This window comes from Calliphora vicina, chromosome 1, assembly GCF_958450345.1.
Source record: "Calliphora vicina chromosome 1, idCalVici1.1, whole genome shotgun sequence".
NCBI lineage: Eukaryota > Metazoa > Arthropoda > Insecta > Diptera > Calliphoridae > Calliphora > Calliphora vicina.
The window spans coordinates 21,488,931-21,510,675 of record NC_088780.1 but is presented as its reverse complement, the minus strand read 5'-3'; the positions used below and the strand labels follow the sequence as shown (position 1 = coordinate 21,510,675).

Below are 21,745 nucleotides of genomic sequence, written 5' to 3'. Positions count from 1 at the left end.
CTGCGAATTTTTTATTCATAATTGGGCTGAATATAAAAATTACAATACATTATTTTGGTTCAAATGTTAACGGGTCCACATTATAGGTATACGAAATACATTTTTTTATCTTCTAATAATAATATTTTTTTTCGAATCAAGGCTTTTGTAAAATATCCATTATTACTTTGAAGTTAGTGTGTTTTATGTTTGCGAAATTAGACAAACACGCTTACGAGGGAAGGAACGGAAAATGAAGTAATGACAGTGCAAAATGTGAATCAAAGTGTGAACAACAAAACATTCGAGGTTAAAACGGTAAAACAACGGCATTTAATTTTTGTTCTTGCATAAAGAAACATTTGTCCGGATTCTGGAGGCAAACATTTTATATTGTCCGAAACGTATAAGCGTCCGAATTATTGGAGTGACCAGACTGGCGCATGTCCGAACTGTCGAAGTTGCACTGTATTTATTTATTGGGTACATGATTTAAAAATGTAGGATTTACAAAAGGTGGCGTATCAGTCATTCATTCTCTCTTAGTTATTTAAAATTAAAGTGTAAACAACAAAGTTTTTTTTGATCCGAAAATGTCGAATTTTATACCGCCAAAGCGTCATACGCGGGAAGTTTAACTTTACGTTTTTAATTTGAAAAAAAGAGCCACTGAAGCACACTGAATCTTATGATGAATGTTTTCCATCGGTTTCAACGTTCGAGAAATATATTGTGCGGTTCAGAAATGGACATTTGACACGAAAGACAAAGATCGTAGAGGCCAGCCAAAAAAGTTTGAAGACCACAAATTTAAGGCATTACTCCTTGAGGATTGTTTTAAACTCAACGAGAGCTTACAAAGTAATTTCAAAATGTTGGCAAGCAGCAGGATTCATCCAAATGCAGGAAAATTGGGTACCATAAGAATTGAAACCGAGAGACCTTTAATCGATTTTGTACACAGAGAAAACAGATTCGTAGTAGCAACCGAATTTGTTACAAATCGAATGATTCTGTCTTGGTTACCGAAGTTTACAGTTGTGGCTACAAAATTTAAGAGAAGGAATAACAAAAGTTTGGTTGCTTCAACAGAAATTTGTGCTTACTAACTGAGTGCCTGTTGTTAGAACCTTCAATGTTCGCAACCGAATCATTCGTTTAGCAATGAATTCGATTGCCAATACAAATCCATTTTCTCTATATAATTCTGAAATGCTGCTTGAAGTCTATAAAAAAAATCTTTTTTGCACCGAATCGTTACTTGCGATGAAAAATGATAATCCGAAGCGTAATAAATCGTATGTAAAACTCGGCCAACCAGCTGAATCGATACTAAAGACAAATATCTATGGCGCTAAGGTAATGCTCTGTATTTGGTGGGTCCAAAACGGTCCTTTCTACTATGAGCAGCTGATGTCTGGACAGACCATCACAGGAAATCTGCACCGACACAACTGATTCGTTTGAAGCGACAATTGGCCAAAATTTGTACAGAATATACGGCCAGACATGAAATCGTAATGAACCATCATAACAGTGCTCGGTAACATGTTAAAAACTATTTAGAATTAAGTTGTTCGGAAGTTTTGCTTCGCCCGCTTTATCGTCCAGATTGTGTCCCGTCTGACTGCAATTTGTTTCGATCGATGCAGAACGCTTTCTCTAGGATACCCTTCACTTTGTAACAGAGTAGCCGATATTTGCTTGATTTGTGCTTGGCCTCAAAATATGAGCAGTTTTTTTGGCTATCCATGTGTTGCCAGGAAAATGGGAAATGTTCATAGCTAACGGTGACAAATACTTTGAATAAGTTTATGTAGAAAATTACCTTTCCTTCTCTATCTCTCTCGAAATATGAAATAAAACACATTAGGTTTCAATTCATTTAATACTATTCACATTTATTTAAATCATTCAGAAAGATCAGAACTTTAAAAAACAAAATAATTCAAAATACTGTATAACTTAAACCTCACTTTGTCATTGATGTCTTGTGTCCGAAATGTACGTTTTGTTCAGACCCTACTCACTAAAACCAATCCATTGTGTATGTCAGTCAACATAGTCGATAGTCCTGTTGAGTTTTTAATGGATATTGGTACAGCGCATCAAGGCAAGCGTTTTAAAATTTTTTTTAAAAATAACGGCTTTATTGAAGAAATAAAGTCATACTTGTAACCACAACACTTCAAATATTATTATGTTTTTTTCTCTCCTGTAAAATTTAAAAAAGTGTTGATAGGCCTTTTTACATTTTAGGTGACGATATTTTCTCTGCCGGTCCCATTGAGTTTGTTATAGCCATGATCTACCTTATTAAGTGGATCTTATTACCTTTTGCAGGGATTTTATATTAGCGTAGACCTATCAGAATATCGATTTTTTGGTTAACTTAAGAGAAACTGTTCCATCCTAGTGTACATGCTTTACAATCGAATGAATTTAAATGTTTAAATTTTTTTTGAAAGTAAAACGTATTCACTTATTATACCATATCCAACTAAGTAGTTTAATTCAATACATGACCTTTCTCACACTCAGTTCTCTTGACTCCATCTAAGTATATTCTAGTTTATAATTCAATATTTTATTTTCTTATTTACCACATTAAATGTTGCTTAAACTAATCAATTTGTGTACTATTTCAGAATCCCAACACACCCCTAGTAAATTGATTTATTTATACTCTGGTTATTGAAAAAAAGTACTTTAAGATTTATTGAATTGTCTTATAAATATTTTAAAGATATTTCGTTTTAAAATATATTTAACCCTTCAAAAACTATTTGAATTTTAAATAAAAAAGATATATAAAAAAAACGAAAGAAAATATAAAAGTTTTTTCTATTTATTTTATCTTATTTTTTTCAATTTAAAGTTTTTGTTTACAAGGAAAACTTTTTAAAAACAAAGACAAATACATAACACAGAGTTTATAAAACTACGGATAATATAAGTTTAACACCCTATTTGTTTGTATTTACAAAATTTAAATTTTTATTAATTGGTAGCAAGTATCAAGAGAATTGATTAAAAATACTTTAATTTGTCTAGTTAAATGGATAACAAATCAGCTGCAGTTTATCTGGCACAACTCTAAGTTAGTCTTGTTATTAACATGTCGTGTCTCAAACAGCATGACAAGCTAAATCTACCCTATTAGTTCATTTTGTATCAGATAAAGTTGTGTTGCTGCCGTATATGTGGCAAGTGCAGACAAATATATTGGTAACAATCAATAACAATGGGGTGGCTTGGGGTTTAAGCTACCAGTAGAGCTGTATTAAGTCTATATTGTTTTGTTTTTATTTCTTTCTTGTTGCTTTTGTTGAGATTGTTGATATTGTTTCCTTAAGACTTAAAACTTTAAATTTCCCTTACTTTCTTTATGTTTCGCTTTAGTTTTGCGTCATACTCATCCTCCTATTAAGCTACAACATAATATTTATTCAGTATTTTATATTGCTACTGATGGGTACTTTCCTTATAACTCTGTATACATATTTTATAGAGTAAAGAAAACTTTAAAGAGTTTTTTCTGTTTTGTTTAAAGTATGAAATCTTGCACAGAAGCCAGGGAATAAATCAATTCCAACTTTATTTAGAAATATGGTACAGCACTGCGTATGATTAATAATTAAATAAAATGCGGTAGAAAAATGAGGTAGTTTGAAAGTGCAGCTAGCTAATGAGGAAGTTTTACGAGTATGAAATAAAGTTTTTAATGTCAATTAACCTATGTTCAAGTTTTTGAAAATGTAGTAGTATTTTCTATTAAATATCATTGGAAAATAAGAGAAAAAATGCAAAATTTTAATCTCTGAAAAATTTTTAAAAAAATAGTTTTCGTTTGTAAAAAATATACGTGTTTCGGTTATTTTAATACGTTAAATATGTGTAAAAAAAAATTAAAAAATATTATGTTATTGTGAATGAATCTATTGAAATTTCAATTTTACTGCAATTTTTTAGAAAAAGGTTTCAAGCTTTTCTCTATCACAAGTGTGTTACTTTCACATAGTACTTGTATTTCAGAAGAGAGAAAATTTTTTGTTGTAGAAAAAATAAGAGCCTTTGTAAGACATCGTTAACTCATTATAACTAAGAATAACAAGAAGGAAAGACTCTCAATTTTTGTACACGAAAAGCATTATTCTCTCCTCACATACAAGTACTATGTGAATTCAACACACTTGAGAGAGATGAAAATAAAACAAAAACATCTAAATATAGGAATAACATTTTACTTCATGTTAGGTTTTTTCTGACAGTACACTTAGGTTTTTTTTGACAGCGTTTCACCTCTTGTTAGTCTTTGCATTATAACTTGATACCAAAAAAATAAAATTATTTCAATTTAAAAATCAAATCAATAATTTGAACATTTTATTTGAAGTTTTGTGTTTTAAGTCAAAGTAGCAATCAAAGTATAACAAGTAGGTAGAATCTCTATTTTCAAATATTACTCTCTCGCATATAGGCAAGGTTGCCAATTTAGCCATTTTCGGCTAAATCTAGCGATTTTATTTTCATTTAGCCATAAAAAATATCTATATTTAATCTAGCCGGAAGATCTAACCATTTTATTTTGTCATAGCCTTTTTTATTTTATACTTTTCTTGAACATTTTTGGAATTTTTTAAAAATGATTTGATGAGAATATTATTGGTTTTATGAAAATAGGATCGGAAATTGTTTCCAAAGAAAACACATCAGGCATATTCAAGAATCAATTTTGCAGTTCTTCAATGGATCCGATTTTGATTGTAAATGCCTAAAAATTTGTTTAATTTATCAAAAAGAAAAAAAAAATATTTATGTTACAATCTTTATTCACATTTTCTCAATCTCTGGTTATTTTTTATCGTGACGATATACTGACAGTTTTCATACAAAAATTCTATTATTTGGAAGTATGTCGTTACGAAAAACGATAACCGGATATTGAGAAAATGGGGGTTAATCTGCTAAACCCCATTAACACAAAGTCGGTAAGAATTATTTTTGAAAACTGTCAGTATAAATATTTGTTAACACATAACCAGACTTCGTGGTAATGGGGGCAAGAAATGTAATATTTTGTATTCAGTTATTTTTGGGTTTTAGCCATTTCTAGCCATTTTTAATTCAAAATCTAGCCATTTTCTGAGCTGACGAGTTGGCAACCTTGCATATAGGGATGGCGTGTGAATTCAACACCCTTATGAGAGATGCAAACAAGTCATAAGTCTTGAAATTTTAACTATAAATTGTCGAATAAATAAAGTTTAATATATCGGACTCGTTCAACAATATTGTAGTAACTCAAAATTTTTAAATTTTCAGTAGAGGGAAAAACTGTTTTTGGTTACATTTTAAGAGAATTCGAAAATCCGAATACATCATAGTAAGCAAATTCCATTTGAAAATATATTTACATTGTTTTTCTTTAATTTTTTTTGCAATTATTGCAAAATAAATCTATTTTTTGCAATTATTGCAAAATAAATCTATTTTTTGAGTTAATACCATTTTCCTGAAACTTCTCGATATTTTTTTTGTATTATTTTATCAACAAAACAGTATTAACTCAAAATACAACCAAATTTAAATAAAACAATTTGATTATTTTTAACTTGAATAAAGGCTCAATTCAAAATAATATTTTTTTTATGAAATATTAAATTTTTTGTATTAACTCAAAATAATACATTTTTGTTGATACAAAGGTAGTCACTAATTATCACGAAAATGGTCTCAAATGTGGTTTTCGAGATGAAAGAGTAATCGGAATACATTGAAATTTTTACAGTAGATAGATATTGATATTGTTAGTTGATTTCTTGCAAAAAGTGAAATTTCAAAAATTTTGAGTTAATACAGTATTGTTGAACGAGTGCGATATGTATGTAAATTCATTAATTTTTTTCCACATTTTAGCACTTTTTAATTTTCGAATCACGTCCATTTAGCACAAACTATAAATTATTTTTATTATTGGGTGAATGACTTAAAAATGGGGAATGTTTTCAAACTTCAGCTTTTATTTTGAAACATTTGTAGCTATGATCTTTTCCGATCTTTCTGGCAACATATGGATTGCGAGCCAAAAGAACTGCTCATCTTTTGAGGCCAAGAACGAATCAAGCCAATATCAGATACTCTGTTACAAAGTAAAGCATATCTCAGAGAGAGCATTGTGCATCGATCGAAACAAACAGCAGTCGAATGGGACATGTTTTGAGAGGAAAAACTTCCCAATCAATTCTTTATAAATGGTTTTAATAGGTTTTGCAACATGTGGCCTTTCGTTGCCATGATGGAATCGCACCATACTATCTCTTACGCTTCGGGTTATCGTAATATATCCATTTTTCATAGCAAATAATGATTCGCTGCAATAATGATTTTCTTTTATAGCATTTTAAGTACACAGACAAAAATTATAACACTTATTAAGTAATTGAAAAAATTAGTTTGAAATATGATTTAAATGAATATGTTATTCTAATACTCATATCAGCAATTTCTTTTAGATATTTATTAACAATTTCAGTTGTTAAAATTCAATAGGAATTTTATATTGAAAGTAACAAAAATAAATGTGTCAAGAATATATAAATTAAAGAAAAATATAAAAATTTTTTTGTTTCATAAAAAATATGTTTTCTTTTGCGAATTATAAAGAAATTGGTGTATTCCAGATGGTAAGTTGAATCTGTAACTATAATACATCATTAGGCAAAAAATGGACATAGATTTTATATAAAAAACTTTTTTTCAACAGTATTTTGTTGGTCTCTTGCCAACATCAAATGCGTCTAATAAGAATGTGTCATTTAAGAACAATTCTAATATCTTCCTTCAAGGTCTCTTGGCAGCAATCAGTGTGATCGGTGATCAGTGAGCGGCAATTTTTTTTCAAATTAAAGAAGTAAAGCAAAACTTCCCGCATAAGACGCTTTGTTGGAACGAAATTCGACATTTTCGAAGCAAAAACAAAAAAAAACTCGGTTGTTTATAAAGTAAAACAATTAAGAAATTATGGTCGGTCAAGCCCGTCCATATAATACCCTACACCAAGTAAATGTGTAAAAATATTTTTCTTTGAAAGTTATTAATGTTGAATTTTGTGTATATACATATTTATGGAATACACCACATAAATATGTGGCTGAAATCGGTCCATTATTACAAATGTTCTCTCGAAATTGGCCTTCATCGGTCATAAATCTTTAATTTATATATGCATCTACACAAATTTCGCTCCAAATAAATTTTATATATACAAAATCATGTCACCAAATTTTGTTACGATCGGTTCATAATTAGTCATAGCTCCCATATAGACCCGCTTCCGAAAATCACTTTAACGTGCTATTTAAACATATTTAAGTGATTTAAGCACGTTAAAGTGATTTTCGGAAGCGGGTCTATATGGGAGCTATGACTAATTATGAACCGATCGTAACAAAATTTGGTGACATGATTTTGTATATATAAAATTTATTTGGAGCGAAATTTGTGTAGATGCATATATAAATTAAAGATTTATGACCGATGAAGGCCAATTTCGAGAGAACATTTGTAATAATGGACCGATTTCAGTCAGTTTCAATAGGCTTCGTCCATGGGCTGAAAAAATAATATGTACCAAATTTGATCGAAATATCTTCAAAATTGCGACCTGTACTCTGCGCACAAGGTTTACATGGACAGCCAGCCAACCAGCCAGCCAGACGGACATCGTTTAATCGATTCAGAAAGTGATTCTAAGTTGATCGGTATTCTTTAAGGTGGGTGTTAGACCAATAGTTTTGAGCGTTACAAACATCTGCACAAACGCATTATACCCTCCCCACTATGGTGGTGTAGAGTATAATAACTATGTAAATGACAGAATGTCATCGAAATTACGTATAGGTTATTGCAAACAAAAACCGTGTTCAAATGATACGCCATCTATAATACAAAAATTAAGGACATGAATTTCAAGGTATCCTTTTTCAAAGATCACAATAATATTAATTATATTTTTTCTGATTTATACATTAGAATAAAAAGCTTTCATGAATTTATATCAGGGACATAACTTTTATAATAAATATTGGAAAAAATCCTGAAATAATTGTTTATCAAGAAGTTTTAAAAATAGGTCTCTGAATAACAGTTAAAAATAACCAATATTATTTTGGTCTTTAATAAAGGATTTTATTTGTTTTGGTCTTCAATAACCATTATGAAAGATTTTTATTTTTTTAGGTCTTCAATAATCATTATAAAATATTTTTATATTTTTAGGTCTTTGATAATCATTATTAAAGATTTTTATTTTTTTTTGGTCTTCTGTAAACATTATGAATGGGTTTAAGGTATTCCATAGTCATTATAAGTACCAACAAGTTTTTTGATCGTATGGACCTGGTTTTCGTGTTCAGAATTTCATAAGAATCAAGAATATTTATGATTATAAACATTTTTCTTTTAAAATATGCAATATGTGGGAGCTATGACTAATTATGAACCAATCGTCACAAAATTTAGTAGAAAGAGTTCAATAGGCTTCGTCCTTGGGGTAGTATACGCTACATCACTATGTTGGTGTATGGTATAAATATTTGTAATGGCTGTAGTCTATAGAAGACAAACAAAATAAAAATATTTTATAATGGACCAAAGACCAAAAAAAAAAAAAAATTCATAATGGTTATCAAAGACCGAAAAAAATTTAAATCTTTCATAATGGTTATTGAAGACCAAAAAAAATAAAAATCTTTCATAATTGTTATCAAAGACCTAAAACCATAAACATTTTTCATAATGGTTAATTGTTATTACGAGACCTATTTTTTGCAGTTATTTTTTCTATAACCAATTGTTTATTTAAAAAAAAAAATAACAGTTGTTTCTGGTCCCTGATTTATATAGTACAAAGTTTACAAAAATTCGACTACTAGTTACCAAAATATAGAAAAAAAATTTAAGTTTTTACATCTCATGGTCCCATTCTGAGATTTATATATATTTTGATACCCTTCACAGTGGCAAAAGTATATATAAGTTTGTCATTCCGTTTCTACATTTTTCATTTGCGACCCCACAAATTATATATATTCTGGACCGTTATCGATATAGCCATGTCCGTCTGTCTGTCCGTCTGTATGCTAAAATAAATTTTTCTTAGCCCTAAATAACTTACATATTCCTACATCAAAATATCCGCTATATTAGATTGTTGTTGATATAGCCATGTCCGTCTATATGTTGAAATCAACTTTCTATAGCCCCCAAAAAACTTACATACATGAATCGTACAGCAAAATATCTCTTATAAACCCGGTTATTTAAACCCGAGAAAATCGACCCAAAAATGGCTGACATATAAAAAAAAACAGTACAACCTCGTTTTTTACCTATTTTTTATCATTAATATAAACAATATGGATATCTAATGATAGACATTTTAAAGACCTTTCCAACGGCGATTATAAAGCCATAGTAAGTCTGACCTACAATGGGTCAAAATCAAAATTTTTGTAAACTTAATTTTATTCACCTAAAAAAAATTAAAACTAGTTGACCTCCCCGGCTTCGACCGGTAGCAGTTAGTTCTTCAAATTTATTCAACCCACATACACCTGCCTATCTAAATTTGTACTGCATACTTTGGGGAGCTTTTTATTCGAATTTTTGATTTTTTTTTTAAAATCATCTCCTGAAAATTTCGAGTCGAATAAAAAAAATCAGCCAAATCGCTCCAGCCTTTCTCACGTGATGTCATTACATACATGGACCATTCGTATTTTAAATTATAATTTGGTGAAGGGTATTTTGTCTCATATATGAAATTTGATTTTTTTTGGGTATCAAGTTATAATAAATAAACAATGTGAGAAAATTATTGCTACTTTTATCAAATTTTGCTAAAATTTTCAGATGACGGAGAAAAATTTTAGAACTTGGGACATTTGAAAATCGATATAGAGCAATTTTTATCTTTTAGTATGCAATACGTCATATTTTTTAACCCAAAAGAGGCTGGAGTCAATATGTATTTGATTAGTAATATACTTGCAATACCTAATAAATGTTCTAAATATCATTAAAATCGATGACGTTAAATACAACTGCTGCACACTTTCAGTTGGATCCTCCCAATTGAAACTTTATTTATGAATGTAAGTAGTACACCACAGCGTATGATTAATATTTAAATGCAGTAGAAAAATGTAGTAGGAAAAAAAAATTAAAGATTGAATTTGTTTGAACTAGTTTTTATTTTTAAATTGTCTTTAATATGAAAGTCATTAATAGTCTGTAAACAATCACTACTATTAACTTTTTACGAACACCAAACAACTAAACTCTATTATCATAATTTAATTGTTAAAATCTTTTCCTTTAACATATTTCTTTAGAAAATTATTAACAAAGTCTTGAACATATTCCTCATAATTTTTCTCTTATTTATTATTATTTTTTTTGTTCACCAACATTCAAGGTTACAACAAGAACAACACATAAATAAGTACCTTTCCGTCAGTTTGTTCCCTCAAGCAGTAATAAAAAGGCCATCATAATTTTAACAACAAATTTCTGGTTATATTACCTTTACTTTACAAGTTTATATATATATTTTTTTTTGCATTTTTGTTTTTTTTTTGTAAAGGAAAGAATAAACTAAACAAATAACAGCAACAATGAACCAAACAAACAACAAGAAAAAAAAACTCAACAAACTTATATGGCATTTTGCCTACTGTGCCAAATAGTCAGTCAGAGAAGCCTGACTGTTAGTCAGTCACTCAAATATTCATTCAAAACCACAAAAAAGCAACAAATAACCAACAGTCAAAAAAATTATATGAAACGTTGTTGTTTTTAATATATGTACGTTGAGCACAAAAAAAAAAGAAGAGAAATCCAACCATAAACATCATTATCGTAATCATAATCATAATCATTTGAGATTTATATGGTGCTTTTATTCTCTGGTATTTTTTTAGTACAGAAAGTTGAAACATACATACACTGCCATTATACACACACTTTTTTTTTAAAAAAAAAAAACTATTTATATTTATTTGAGCATGGGTGTATACTGAAATAAAAGAAACCCCCCTCGGTTGGAGTCAACACATGTAGAAATAAGCATAAAGGAACATATTTATGTGCTGTGTTTTATTATCCAGCAGTTCTAGTAGACTGGCCCGAACTTGTGATTTTACATATCATTTACGGTGACAACTAGCTACCTGACTGCTTATTTTAATACGTTCATGTCCTAAGCAGGGACTCAATTGACCCTTTTTGGATTACAATGAGTCTGGGTTCGTTTCAGAAGCAATGAAACCTTATGTGCTGTTTTTCTATAGCGAACGAGTACTTTGAGTGGAAATTTAACATGTGTTTTGTTATTGTAACAAAAACAAAATACATGAAAAACGTCCACTCAAAGCACTTGTTCGCTATAGAAAAACAGCACATTAGTCTACTTATTATCTACGAAATTACTCAGCGTTAAACGATGAATCGTAGTAGAGGCGAGAGTGTAGAACTTATACGATGTGGAAACGGTGATGTCGGTACGGTAGACTCTTGAGCGTTGGGCGATAATAAGTAGAGAAAACGGTTTAATCTCGGATTAACGGTAAATAAAGAGAAACACTAACAAAAATATGAGTGTGGTATAAATAATATCAGCTATTGAATTCTACTACCGATGCAAAATACGAATGTAATAAAAATTCGTGAGTTCTTACAATCGTCTAAATTATAACGAAGTCAAGAAGAATTTGGAGTTTCTTAAATTCGGCTACGATTACTACAAAATAAGAGTCGGCTATCACTATTCTAAACTACAGTTAGTAAGAATGTGAGAAAAACTCCGAAGTTCTTGCAATCGGCAAAACTACAAGAGCAGGTATGTTAGACTAGAGTTGTACTTCGGAAGTGTAGCACGAAGGCAATAAAAAACTCTGACTACTTATATAATAATAAATAAATAAACTAACTGAGAATTATTTCAGCATACATCAAACTGTTTTGCTAGTATTTTGTCACTACTCATCCTCAATTTTCATTTTTGTATCCCCAAAAATCCCCAAAAATCCCCAATTAATAATTTGTTATCAAACTTCTTTTTTAATTTAATATATAAAATTAAAATTTTTAGAAATTTTCCTGTACATTCCATTGGTTTTAAAAAGTTTCAACATTTCAGCAAGTGGATTAAACCGAACACAGTAAACTGAATTATTTTTAATATATTCAATTGTGAGAAAAGATCCTAATAATTCAAATTGCATTTTATTGCAAATTGAATGTAGGAATAAAGATTACACAAAAATTTGTTTATTTTTTTTCAGGGTTCTTTTGAAAAGTTTAATACAATTTTTCAGATTTTTCAGCTGAGTTTAATTTGTATGAATTAAATAGATTATAAAGCTACCCAAGGTTTAAAACTGCATTGCAAAACATAATTTTAAATTGAAGACAAATTAAAAGCTGTAGTTTAAGGCTGCTTCGAAAATATCGAATTTTGTGCCAACAAAGTGTCATATGCGAGAAGTTTTGCTTTACTTCCTTAATATGAAAAGAAGTGTCGCTGAAGTACACCGAAGCTTATGGTGAATGTCTTTCATCGGTTTCAACGTACGAAAGATGATTTTTTTGGTTCAGAGGACACAGTGGGGCAGAATCGAAATTTTTTGGAAATAAATCTGGCATTTCTAAACGGCTGGTCCGATCTGGATAAAATTTTACATGGTCGTAGCCGAGGAGCATTAGAGCTTAAGTTATTAAAACGGATAATACAGATATTCCAGGGGCGCTGATATGGGGGCTCAAAGTAGGGTACCTTCGACATGTAAAATTTTTAAATACGTGCACATTTTTTTGTTTTCCATCCGATTTCAAAGATTTTAACATTTTTGAAAAGCGCTCGGCTAGGTCTTGAAAAAACATGCTCGCGTGTGCGTAATTTTCGAGTTATAGGCATTTAAAAATTTAAATTTTAAAATTTGGCCATACCTTGGCTATTTTAAAAATATATGCCGTAATTTTGGACCGAATGGACTCGGACATACCAAAAAATTTTTATAAATTTTCTTAATATTTTATTCAATACAAGTCATGGTTCTGACTCAGACACATTAAGAAAATTTATAAAAAAATTTCAGTATCAAAAAGTGCAATATTTTTGAAGGAGAGAGTTTTAAAGTGGCATATTTTTGAATCTAATTCATATAAGGAGTGAGATCGAAAAATTCTTAACACACGTTTTTCATTACATTTTTTAACCCAAGTATTATTTGAATTTTTTTTTGATCAAGTTACCTTTGAAAAACATGTCAGTTATTATGTGTAATGTCAATTATATTAATTTTTTTGTTAATCTGATTAAAATGAGTGACCAGAAAAAAGTGCGTACTGAAATTATTAAATATTTTCAACAAAACCCAACTTGGTCTTACAAAAAGTTGGCCAAGCATACAAAGGTCTGCCGTCAAACTGTTTCCAATGTTATTAAACAGTACCGGGAGAACTTGTCAGTTGATAGAAAACCTGGTTCAGGTAGAAGGAATGGTCCACATGATGTTTCTAAAGCCAAAAAAATAGAACGCATTTTCAAAAGAGCTCCCAACACATCCGGTAGGAAAGCAGCCCGGTTAGCTCAGTGCTCGGACTATTTGGTACGAAAAGTTAAAGCTAATGCAGGTTTAAAAATATACAAGGCTCAAAAAGTTCCTGACAGGAACGCTACTAAAAATTTAGAGGCCAAAAACAGAGCACGGAAATTGAAGTCAAGTTTTATAAAAAAATATTCTTGCTGCATAATGGATGACGAAACGTATGTTCTGGCAGATTTTTCGCAACTTCCAGGTCAAAAATTTTATGTTGCTGATGCTCGAGGGAATGTTGAAGAAAAGTTTAGGACCCAAAAGCAGACAAAATTTCCCAGAAAGTTCTTGGTATGGCAAGCAATATGCAGTTGCGGCAAAAGAAGCCACTCATTTGTTACAACGGGCTCTATAAATACCGAAATTTACATCAAGGAATGTTTACAAAAAAGGCTGCTTCCATTCATAAGACTTCATAATGTGTCCACTTATTTTTGGCCTGACTTGGCATCCTGTCACTATGGCAAACAAGCCCTTGAGTGGTACAAGAACAATAATGTGGTATTTGTACCAAGAGAGGCAAATCCTCCAAACTGCCCGGAGCTAAGGCCAGTGGAGAGATATTGGGCTCTTGTTAAAAGAGAATTGAAGAGTACAAAAAAGGTGTCCAAAAGTGTGGTAGATTTTAAACGGAGATGGACTACATGTTCGAGCAAAGTGACAGAAAGCACTATAAAAACGTTAATGGAAGGGTTTCCGAAAAAGGTTCAAAATTTCATCACTAGTGATTAAAACTATAAAAATAATTTTTTTTGTAAATTGTAATAATAATTTCAATCAAATAAAAAAAAAATTAAAGCTGTAAGTTTAGTGGTTTCTTTTTTATAAACATATATGTATGTTAAGAATTTTTCGATCTCACTCCTTATTGACTTGAAATTTTTTTTTTTTATGACCAAAAATTAACTTATCTAAACAAAAAATATAGTTTGGAATAAATGTGGATCAAATTGTTCCTAATATTTGCAATCTTATTAAAATTTTGATATAATTTTAGTTTTAGAAACTCAATGAATATGTAATATGTAGTAAAATCTTTATTTTTTAACGAAACTCAATGAAATTTTTAACGTTTTTTAAGTTTATTATTTTAAATAACAAGGTGTAAAACAACTTGTCAAAAGATCAAAGGGAATCCCGCAATTCCTAAAAATTTGAGCAAAAATCCCAATAATGAAATTTTTACAATTTTGCCTATAGGGTCCACATTTCCTTCGGGGCTGGGAAAATACTTTGGCGCTGCATAGGGAACACATTAAGGTTTCCAAAACTGCTTCTTGTTTTCTGATCCCAGCATTGGGATTTTAGAACAAGTGGCCCAAAGTTGAATTTTTATAAAATATAGGTCAAATTCCGAAAGGCGTAGGGCCGACATATTCCAAGAAGAGGACATGTCTTTTATACTGAAATGTTTTCCGTAAAGATATCTTTCAGATAAACATAATATTGTTATATGTTCTTAGAGAAATTTTTTTTTTAATTAAAAAAGAGTTAAGTCACCTTTTCGCCCAAAAAACAGCAAAAATCAACTATTTTTTGAATACTTAAATTGAAAATCGTTTATTTTTGGATCCATAACAGATATTGCTCTGAAATCTTTTGTATGTTATTAGTAATTTAGTTGTCTAACTGATAAAAAAATTCGAGCCTATTCGGTCCAAAAGTACGTTCCATATTTTTAAAAAAGCGGACCAATGTAATGCAAAATTTTAAAATTTCAATTTTGAAATGCCTATAACTCGGAGCGCTTTCCAAAAATATAAAAATCTTTGAAATCGGATAGGAAACAAAAAATTGCACATATTTAAAATTTGTATATGACGAAGATACCCTACTTTGAGCCCCCATAAAAAATATGAACGGATTTCTGATAAAACCTGACTACATATATAAAACATTGAGAATATCTCAATTACAGTTCACTTGATATTCGAAAATAACTAACTAATTTGGTATGGGAGATACCCCTCCACTGCTCTGATCCCACACATTTTTAAACCTTTTATGTAAATATGAAACTTTACTTTAACTTTCCCGTATAAGGGATGGGTAATTCCTACTAAGCCAATCATGCTTATCTAAACTTCGAACAAGAATCAGGAATAAATTCAGTTTTAGCTCACCTCCGTAGAATGGTAATAAATTGATTGATACAGAGTTTAAATGCTTTTAGAATTATAGTTTGTCCCACGACCACTAATGCAATCCCGACCATTTCCAGCCAATCTATGTAAAATGGTAAGAGAGCTATACAGACAAAGTTTGAAGAACCTTGCAATTATTACTTTGTTTGAGAGTTGAGTCACCTCCTTTTCCGACCCCTTCCATTTTGGTTCCCCAGATATTCGAAATCAATGTTTACTCTGTATAGGAGGTGCTACGCACTCCAATCTTATTCCGTCTATATTCAGCTAAACTCCGCACATTAATAAGAAATTAATTCGTAAAAAGTTTAAACACTTTTACAATTATAGTTATTTAAAAGGGGCGTAAAAGGGGTATAAAAAAATCGACTTGCCTATTAATATTATGATTAAGAATGAAGTGCTTAGGAAGTTTTACCTCAACCGTCTTATAGTCCAGAACTTGCTCCGTCCGACTACTATTTTTTTCTATCGATGGATGCAGAACGCTCTTTATTAGATATTGGCTTGATTCGTTCTTGGCCTCAAAAGATTAGCAGTTCTTTTGGCTCGAAATCCTTTTGCTGCCAGATATAAAAGGTCATAGATAACAATGACCAATACTTTGAATAAATTTACATTGTGGAAATGTTTCCGCCCATCTGCTATTTATACATTTTTTTGTTGTCATATTCAATTATTGTATGACATTTTGTCGAATATTTTTGTATGTAAGGATAATTATAAAATTTGTAGTAAAATCAGTAGTAAATTTGGGCGAGAAAAAAAACATTTGACTAGATTTGTAAATTTTTTTAAAAATAATTATTAAACATGGCTAAGTGATTCTACACAGAGAAAACAGATTCGTGCTAGCAACCGAATTTGTTGCCAATCGAATGGTTCTATCTTAGTGACCAAATTTTACAGTTGTGGCTACAATATTTTGGAAGGGGTAACGAAAGTTTGGTTGCTTCAACTGAAATTGTTCTTTATCAACTGACTTTCTGTTCTTAGAACTGACAAATTCTATGTATGCAACCGAATCATTCGATTGGCAATAAATTCGGTTGCTATCACGAATCTGTTTTCTCTGTGTATGTATATATGTTATATTTTTGAAATCGGAACACAAACGAAATTGGGCCGTGCCCCTGGTGGGAGCATGAGGTCCAAGTTCAATACTTAAACTCGACAATACTTTCCCTTTGCGTCCTTCAAATAAAATTTAAATCGGACTAACCATTTAAAACTTATGGAGTTATTTCCCATTTTTTGTCTGTACCGCTGTCCGGTGCGTTTATTATATTCGGGGTATATTGGGGTGAAAAAATTAAAATCGAAGTAGTCGCGTTTTTTTGCTTATACCTCAGACATTTGTTTGCCAATTTTAAACAACAATCTCAGTTGGACCATAGCGTATACATATATTGATGTATCAATCATGTATGTAAGTTATTTAGTGGCTTCGGAAAATTTATTTCAACATACAGACTGATATGTTTATATCTACCCCGATATCCAAAAGGATCCATAATATGTATACTTCATGGTGTCGAAAATGAAAATGTAGAAATTACAAATGGAATGACGAACTTAAATACATATAGAGTGGAAACTAGAAAAAAAATCAATAAAAAAAATAATTGTGTAGTTATAATGAGTTTAATATTTTTTTCACATAGTTTTGTTTTACTATTATAATACATTATCACCATTTAGGATTTTCACAGCTGAGTTAGATCTTTGACAAGAGACTTTCCGGTCTATGTATATTTATCTATGCCTTGGCCATACACTCACTCATAACACAAAATATTATGTATATAATTTTTTTTTTTTTTGCCACAAAACCTCCAACAAAAACTACATAAAAAAGTAATAAAAATGAGCACGCAAACACAACAAACAGATGAATGGAAAGAAGAGGAACGAACAATAAAATGAAAACTTACCATCATCTGGTATAAAATCAACACTGACATTGTTCAAGTTCACTTGGAAGAATTCCACAAAATTACGAAAACCCTGTTGCACATGCATTCTATTTAGCAGACGAGAAGGCATTAAAATACCCACACGTTCCCCGGATAGTGGTGCTGGTGCTGGTGATGACGACAATGATGGTGATGTTCGTGCTGACGCTGATATTTTAGAGGGTATTTGATGGTGTTGTTGCTGTTGTCTAAATGGATACTGGTTTGAATTGTATGATGAGTGTTGCTGCTGATTATATTGAGATTTGAGGGGCAGTAATGAAGTTGATGAAGACACTGATGATGTTGTTAATTTTATTGCTGCGGCTGCGGCGACTGCCGCCACAGATGAAGATGATGATGTCGATGATCGCAATAAAGGTTGTTTGTTAAACTGAGGTTTTGTACGCTTTTGTTGTTTTGTTCTGGGTTGGTGTAATAAAAATTCATTGTTTGCCATATACTCGGAGTGTAGTTGATTTAAATGTGTCACATGTGTAGCTGATGAGCTTTGTATTTTGTCTGACGTTTGTGTTGATACATTTGACTTAATTCTGACATAAATATCATCATTGTCATCATCGACATGATGCTCATTCTGTTTAATAGTATTATTGCTGTATGCATCGTTATTGGCATGATGTTGATCTTTGTGCAGATTTGTTAATAATCCATTTACAGCATCATGCTGTTGCCGCTTAGTTGCTTGTAAATTTAATATATTTGCTGGAGCTGTTGTTGTTATGTTTGTTGTTTGATTTTCATTTCCTGTTAATAAAATATTTTCTAAGTTTCCCTCTGCTTTATTCAATAAAACGTTGAATGTTTTATTTATGAGTTGGTGTTGTTCATATTTTTGCTGTAGCTGCAACTTCTTGTTGTTAGTGTTTATTATCGATTTAGTTGTAGCTTGTTGTGTAACTATTTCAAATTTCCGCTCAATGTCCTGTTCAACATCAGTGGTATTAGTAGGATTTGAAATGCCATCAACATCTGACACACTAGAGTTTACAGTAACTGTAACAGGTTTGAGAGTAGCAGCCGTTGTTGTAGTAGAGGCAGCTGCAACGTCAACAACAAGAGTTTTAAAGGATTTAGTTACGAAGAAAAAGGCTGTCAACAGCAGAAACAATTTACCAAATTGACAGATTGTTAACTTCATTTAGATGCAGCTACAATTTATTTTATTCTGTATTCCATTTAGATGAATTTTTTTTCTTACTTTCTCTTACGTTTTGTACTACAACAAAATTAAAACGAAATGGAGAAAAACTTTTACTGTATCATGCCGCTGTTAATGGTTGTTTGTGCTGAAATTTGTTTTGTTAAATTTATAATTTTGCTTAAGTTGGCGTTTATAATGAAACTTTTTCAGTTCTTGTTGTTTCGTAAATTTAAATTGCATTTTAATTAGTTTCTTCTTGTTGACTTTTTTTATACTTTTGATATTGTTGCCAAAAAAAAAGAAGAAAAGTAGCAAATATTGTACTCGAATTGTCTAGTTTTGTTTTATTTTGAGAAAGAATTTTGATTTTGTTGTATCACTTTGTAGTATTATTTCCAGTTCGTTAGGTCTGAAAAAGAGAAAATAATGTTTACTAGTTAGAAACTAATAATAATCATACGCTCTAAAAATCTCAAATTATTAATAATAATCATACGCTTCAGTATACTTTAAATAAATATTAATCATACGCACTGTATGAGTGTTCTTAATGTAACTTAATGAATATTTTTCATTTAATTTTTATATATTTAAATATTATACTGTTAAAATTTTTGAATTTGTGCCAATATCCATTAAGCTTGAATTCTTTGAAATTAATGAATACAAAAATGCTCATTCCAGTATCATATATAAACAATTTTTATTATTGTTTTTGGCTAATCATACAAAAGTCATTAAAATAAACATTTGAAGTAATACTGGCTTAGTTTGTCTTAAAATGCATTTAAACTACTAAGAACTATTTATTGGTGCAATAAGGCTATGCAAATTATATGACAAACATATAAGAAAGTGTGAATGTGATATCGACTATGCGATTTGAGAATTTATGGCCTAAATTCGAATTTTGCATAAAAAATATGCATTTTTTGGATAGTCCTGGTTCCCTCGGTATCAAAACCCTTTGTTAAGCTGAAAAGGGGGGGAAGGGCTGGATAAATTGGAAACTCTCTGAGCCGAAACAAAATCGCTCAGATTTTGTGCTCAGAATAATTTAACAAACAATATGAAAAGAAAAGGAACGAATAAAACCAAAGGATTAGGAATTTTCTTTAATTATTTATTAAATTATTTGGGTGATGGATTCTTACCAATAAGGAACAATAGGATTAGAATAGCGATGTACACAGGTTAAAGTTAGATTTGTATCTCTCCGAAAAAGAAGTATTTACGACTCTTTACGATTGATTTAGAACTAAACTGACAAGTGGAAGTATACTGCAACACATAGCATTCTGCATTAGTATAGATTGAGGAAAAATAAAAACAAATAAAGTATAAGCTCCTTGTACATCTTCTTATGCCGAGGCCACGCAATGAGCGGTGAGCGTCAGAGCGATGAGCGTGAGAATATTAAAACATATGAAACACTACCGATTAGCTGCTCAGAAATGCCGCTCATTGCTTGGACACTTCAGTAGTATTTCATATGTTTTAGTTTTTTGACGCTCACCACTCATTGCTTGACTTCGGCTTTAGAAGTTTTTTAGATAATTTAAAAAAAAATAAGTATTTTTTTTCCAAAAATCGCCATTTTGTAAATTCAACTGCATATAACATTGGAGTCAGTCGTGATTTTTAAACAATTTTTATTTTATTTGACATAATTGCTGTTTGTCCAATGAAGAAAAACGGGAAATATTTGGACCTGCGGGTATCAAGAAACTGTAGTAGTGTTGGTAAAAATGTGAAAACTTATTTTCAAAAAAGACTAACGAGGTTTTTTGTAGTGCTCGACGAGGAGATTCAAGTAAGACAAAAGAAGAAATAGGATCCTTTTAAGAATTCAACATACTAGAGGTTTCTTACTTTGGGAAATAATCTGAAATTAAATATTAGAAAATATTGAATTATAATTTGTTCTAAATTTTTCTTTTTATTGCTTTTTTTATATAAAAAATTTTCGGTTTTAAGGAGGGAAATTTCCTATTTCACCCCCTCTGGATCCGCGCCTTAAAAATTCGGTGTCGATTCGGCTAGTTGTCAAGGCTTCACATACGATCTCTTACGCTTCGTGTTATCGTAATGGATCCATTTTCTATCGCAAGTAATGATTCGGTGCAAAAATTATTATATTTTATAGGGTCCAAGCATGATTTCGGACATGCAAAATCACCTTTCAAGGTCTCGCAGCTTCAGTTTGTATGGAAACCAATTTTCCTGCATTTGGATAAATCCTGCTGCTCGTTAGCATTTTGAAATTGGTGCTTGAGTATCTCCCAATGATTGCGCAAGCTCTTGTTGAGTTTGACAACAATCTCCATGGATTAATGACTCCAAATTCTTGGTTTTCAAACATTTTTAGCTGGCGTGGGCGATCTTTGTCTTCTGTGTCAAAATATCACTTCTGAACCACACAAACCTAACTACAGAAGCCTTAAAGTCGATTTTAAGTCCATAAAGTTTTGAAACCATTTTTATAAAATGTCTTAAGGTACGAAAAAAACAAAAGTTCTATTTTAAAATAAAGTCGATTTTGACAAAAATTAACTTTAAAATTTCTTTCATGGTTAGGGTGAATTATTTTAACGTTGCGAAATTTTGTATAAATAAAAATATTTGAAAATTTAAAATTTAGAAAATTTTTACATTTTAGATTTATGCCCCAATTCTGTTAAACGATTTAGGACGAATTTTCTTCTTTTCATGTTTGAGTTATATGTTTTGAATTCTATAAAACAATAATGGTTGTTTTCTAGGATTATGGCATTTAATAACGTAAAATATTTGATTCAGTAAAATATTGTGGACGATTTTAAATATCAAAACAGACGAATA

At 30.6% G+C, this 21,745-nt stretch overlaps 1 protein-coding gene across 1 annotated transcript in view; it reads right to left on the bottom strand.

The window, feature by feature from the left end:
• Nucleotides 1-19,205, bottom strand: part of LOC135957121 (uncharacterized) — a 225,777-nt gene extending 206,572 nt beyond the window's left edge. Inside the window, exon 1 of the mRNA XM_065507839.1 lies at nucleotides 17,719-19,205. Within this exon, the coding sequence (XP_065363911.1) occupies nucleotides 17,719-18,901 (1,183 nt within the window). The 5' untranslated portion in view covers nucleotides 18,902-19,205. The remainder of the gene's footprint in view (nucleotides 1-17,718) is intronic.
• Nucleotides 19,206-21,745: the final 2,540 nt, after the last annotated feature.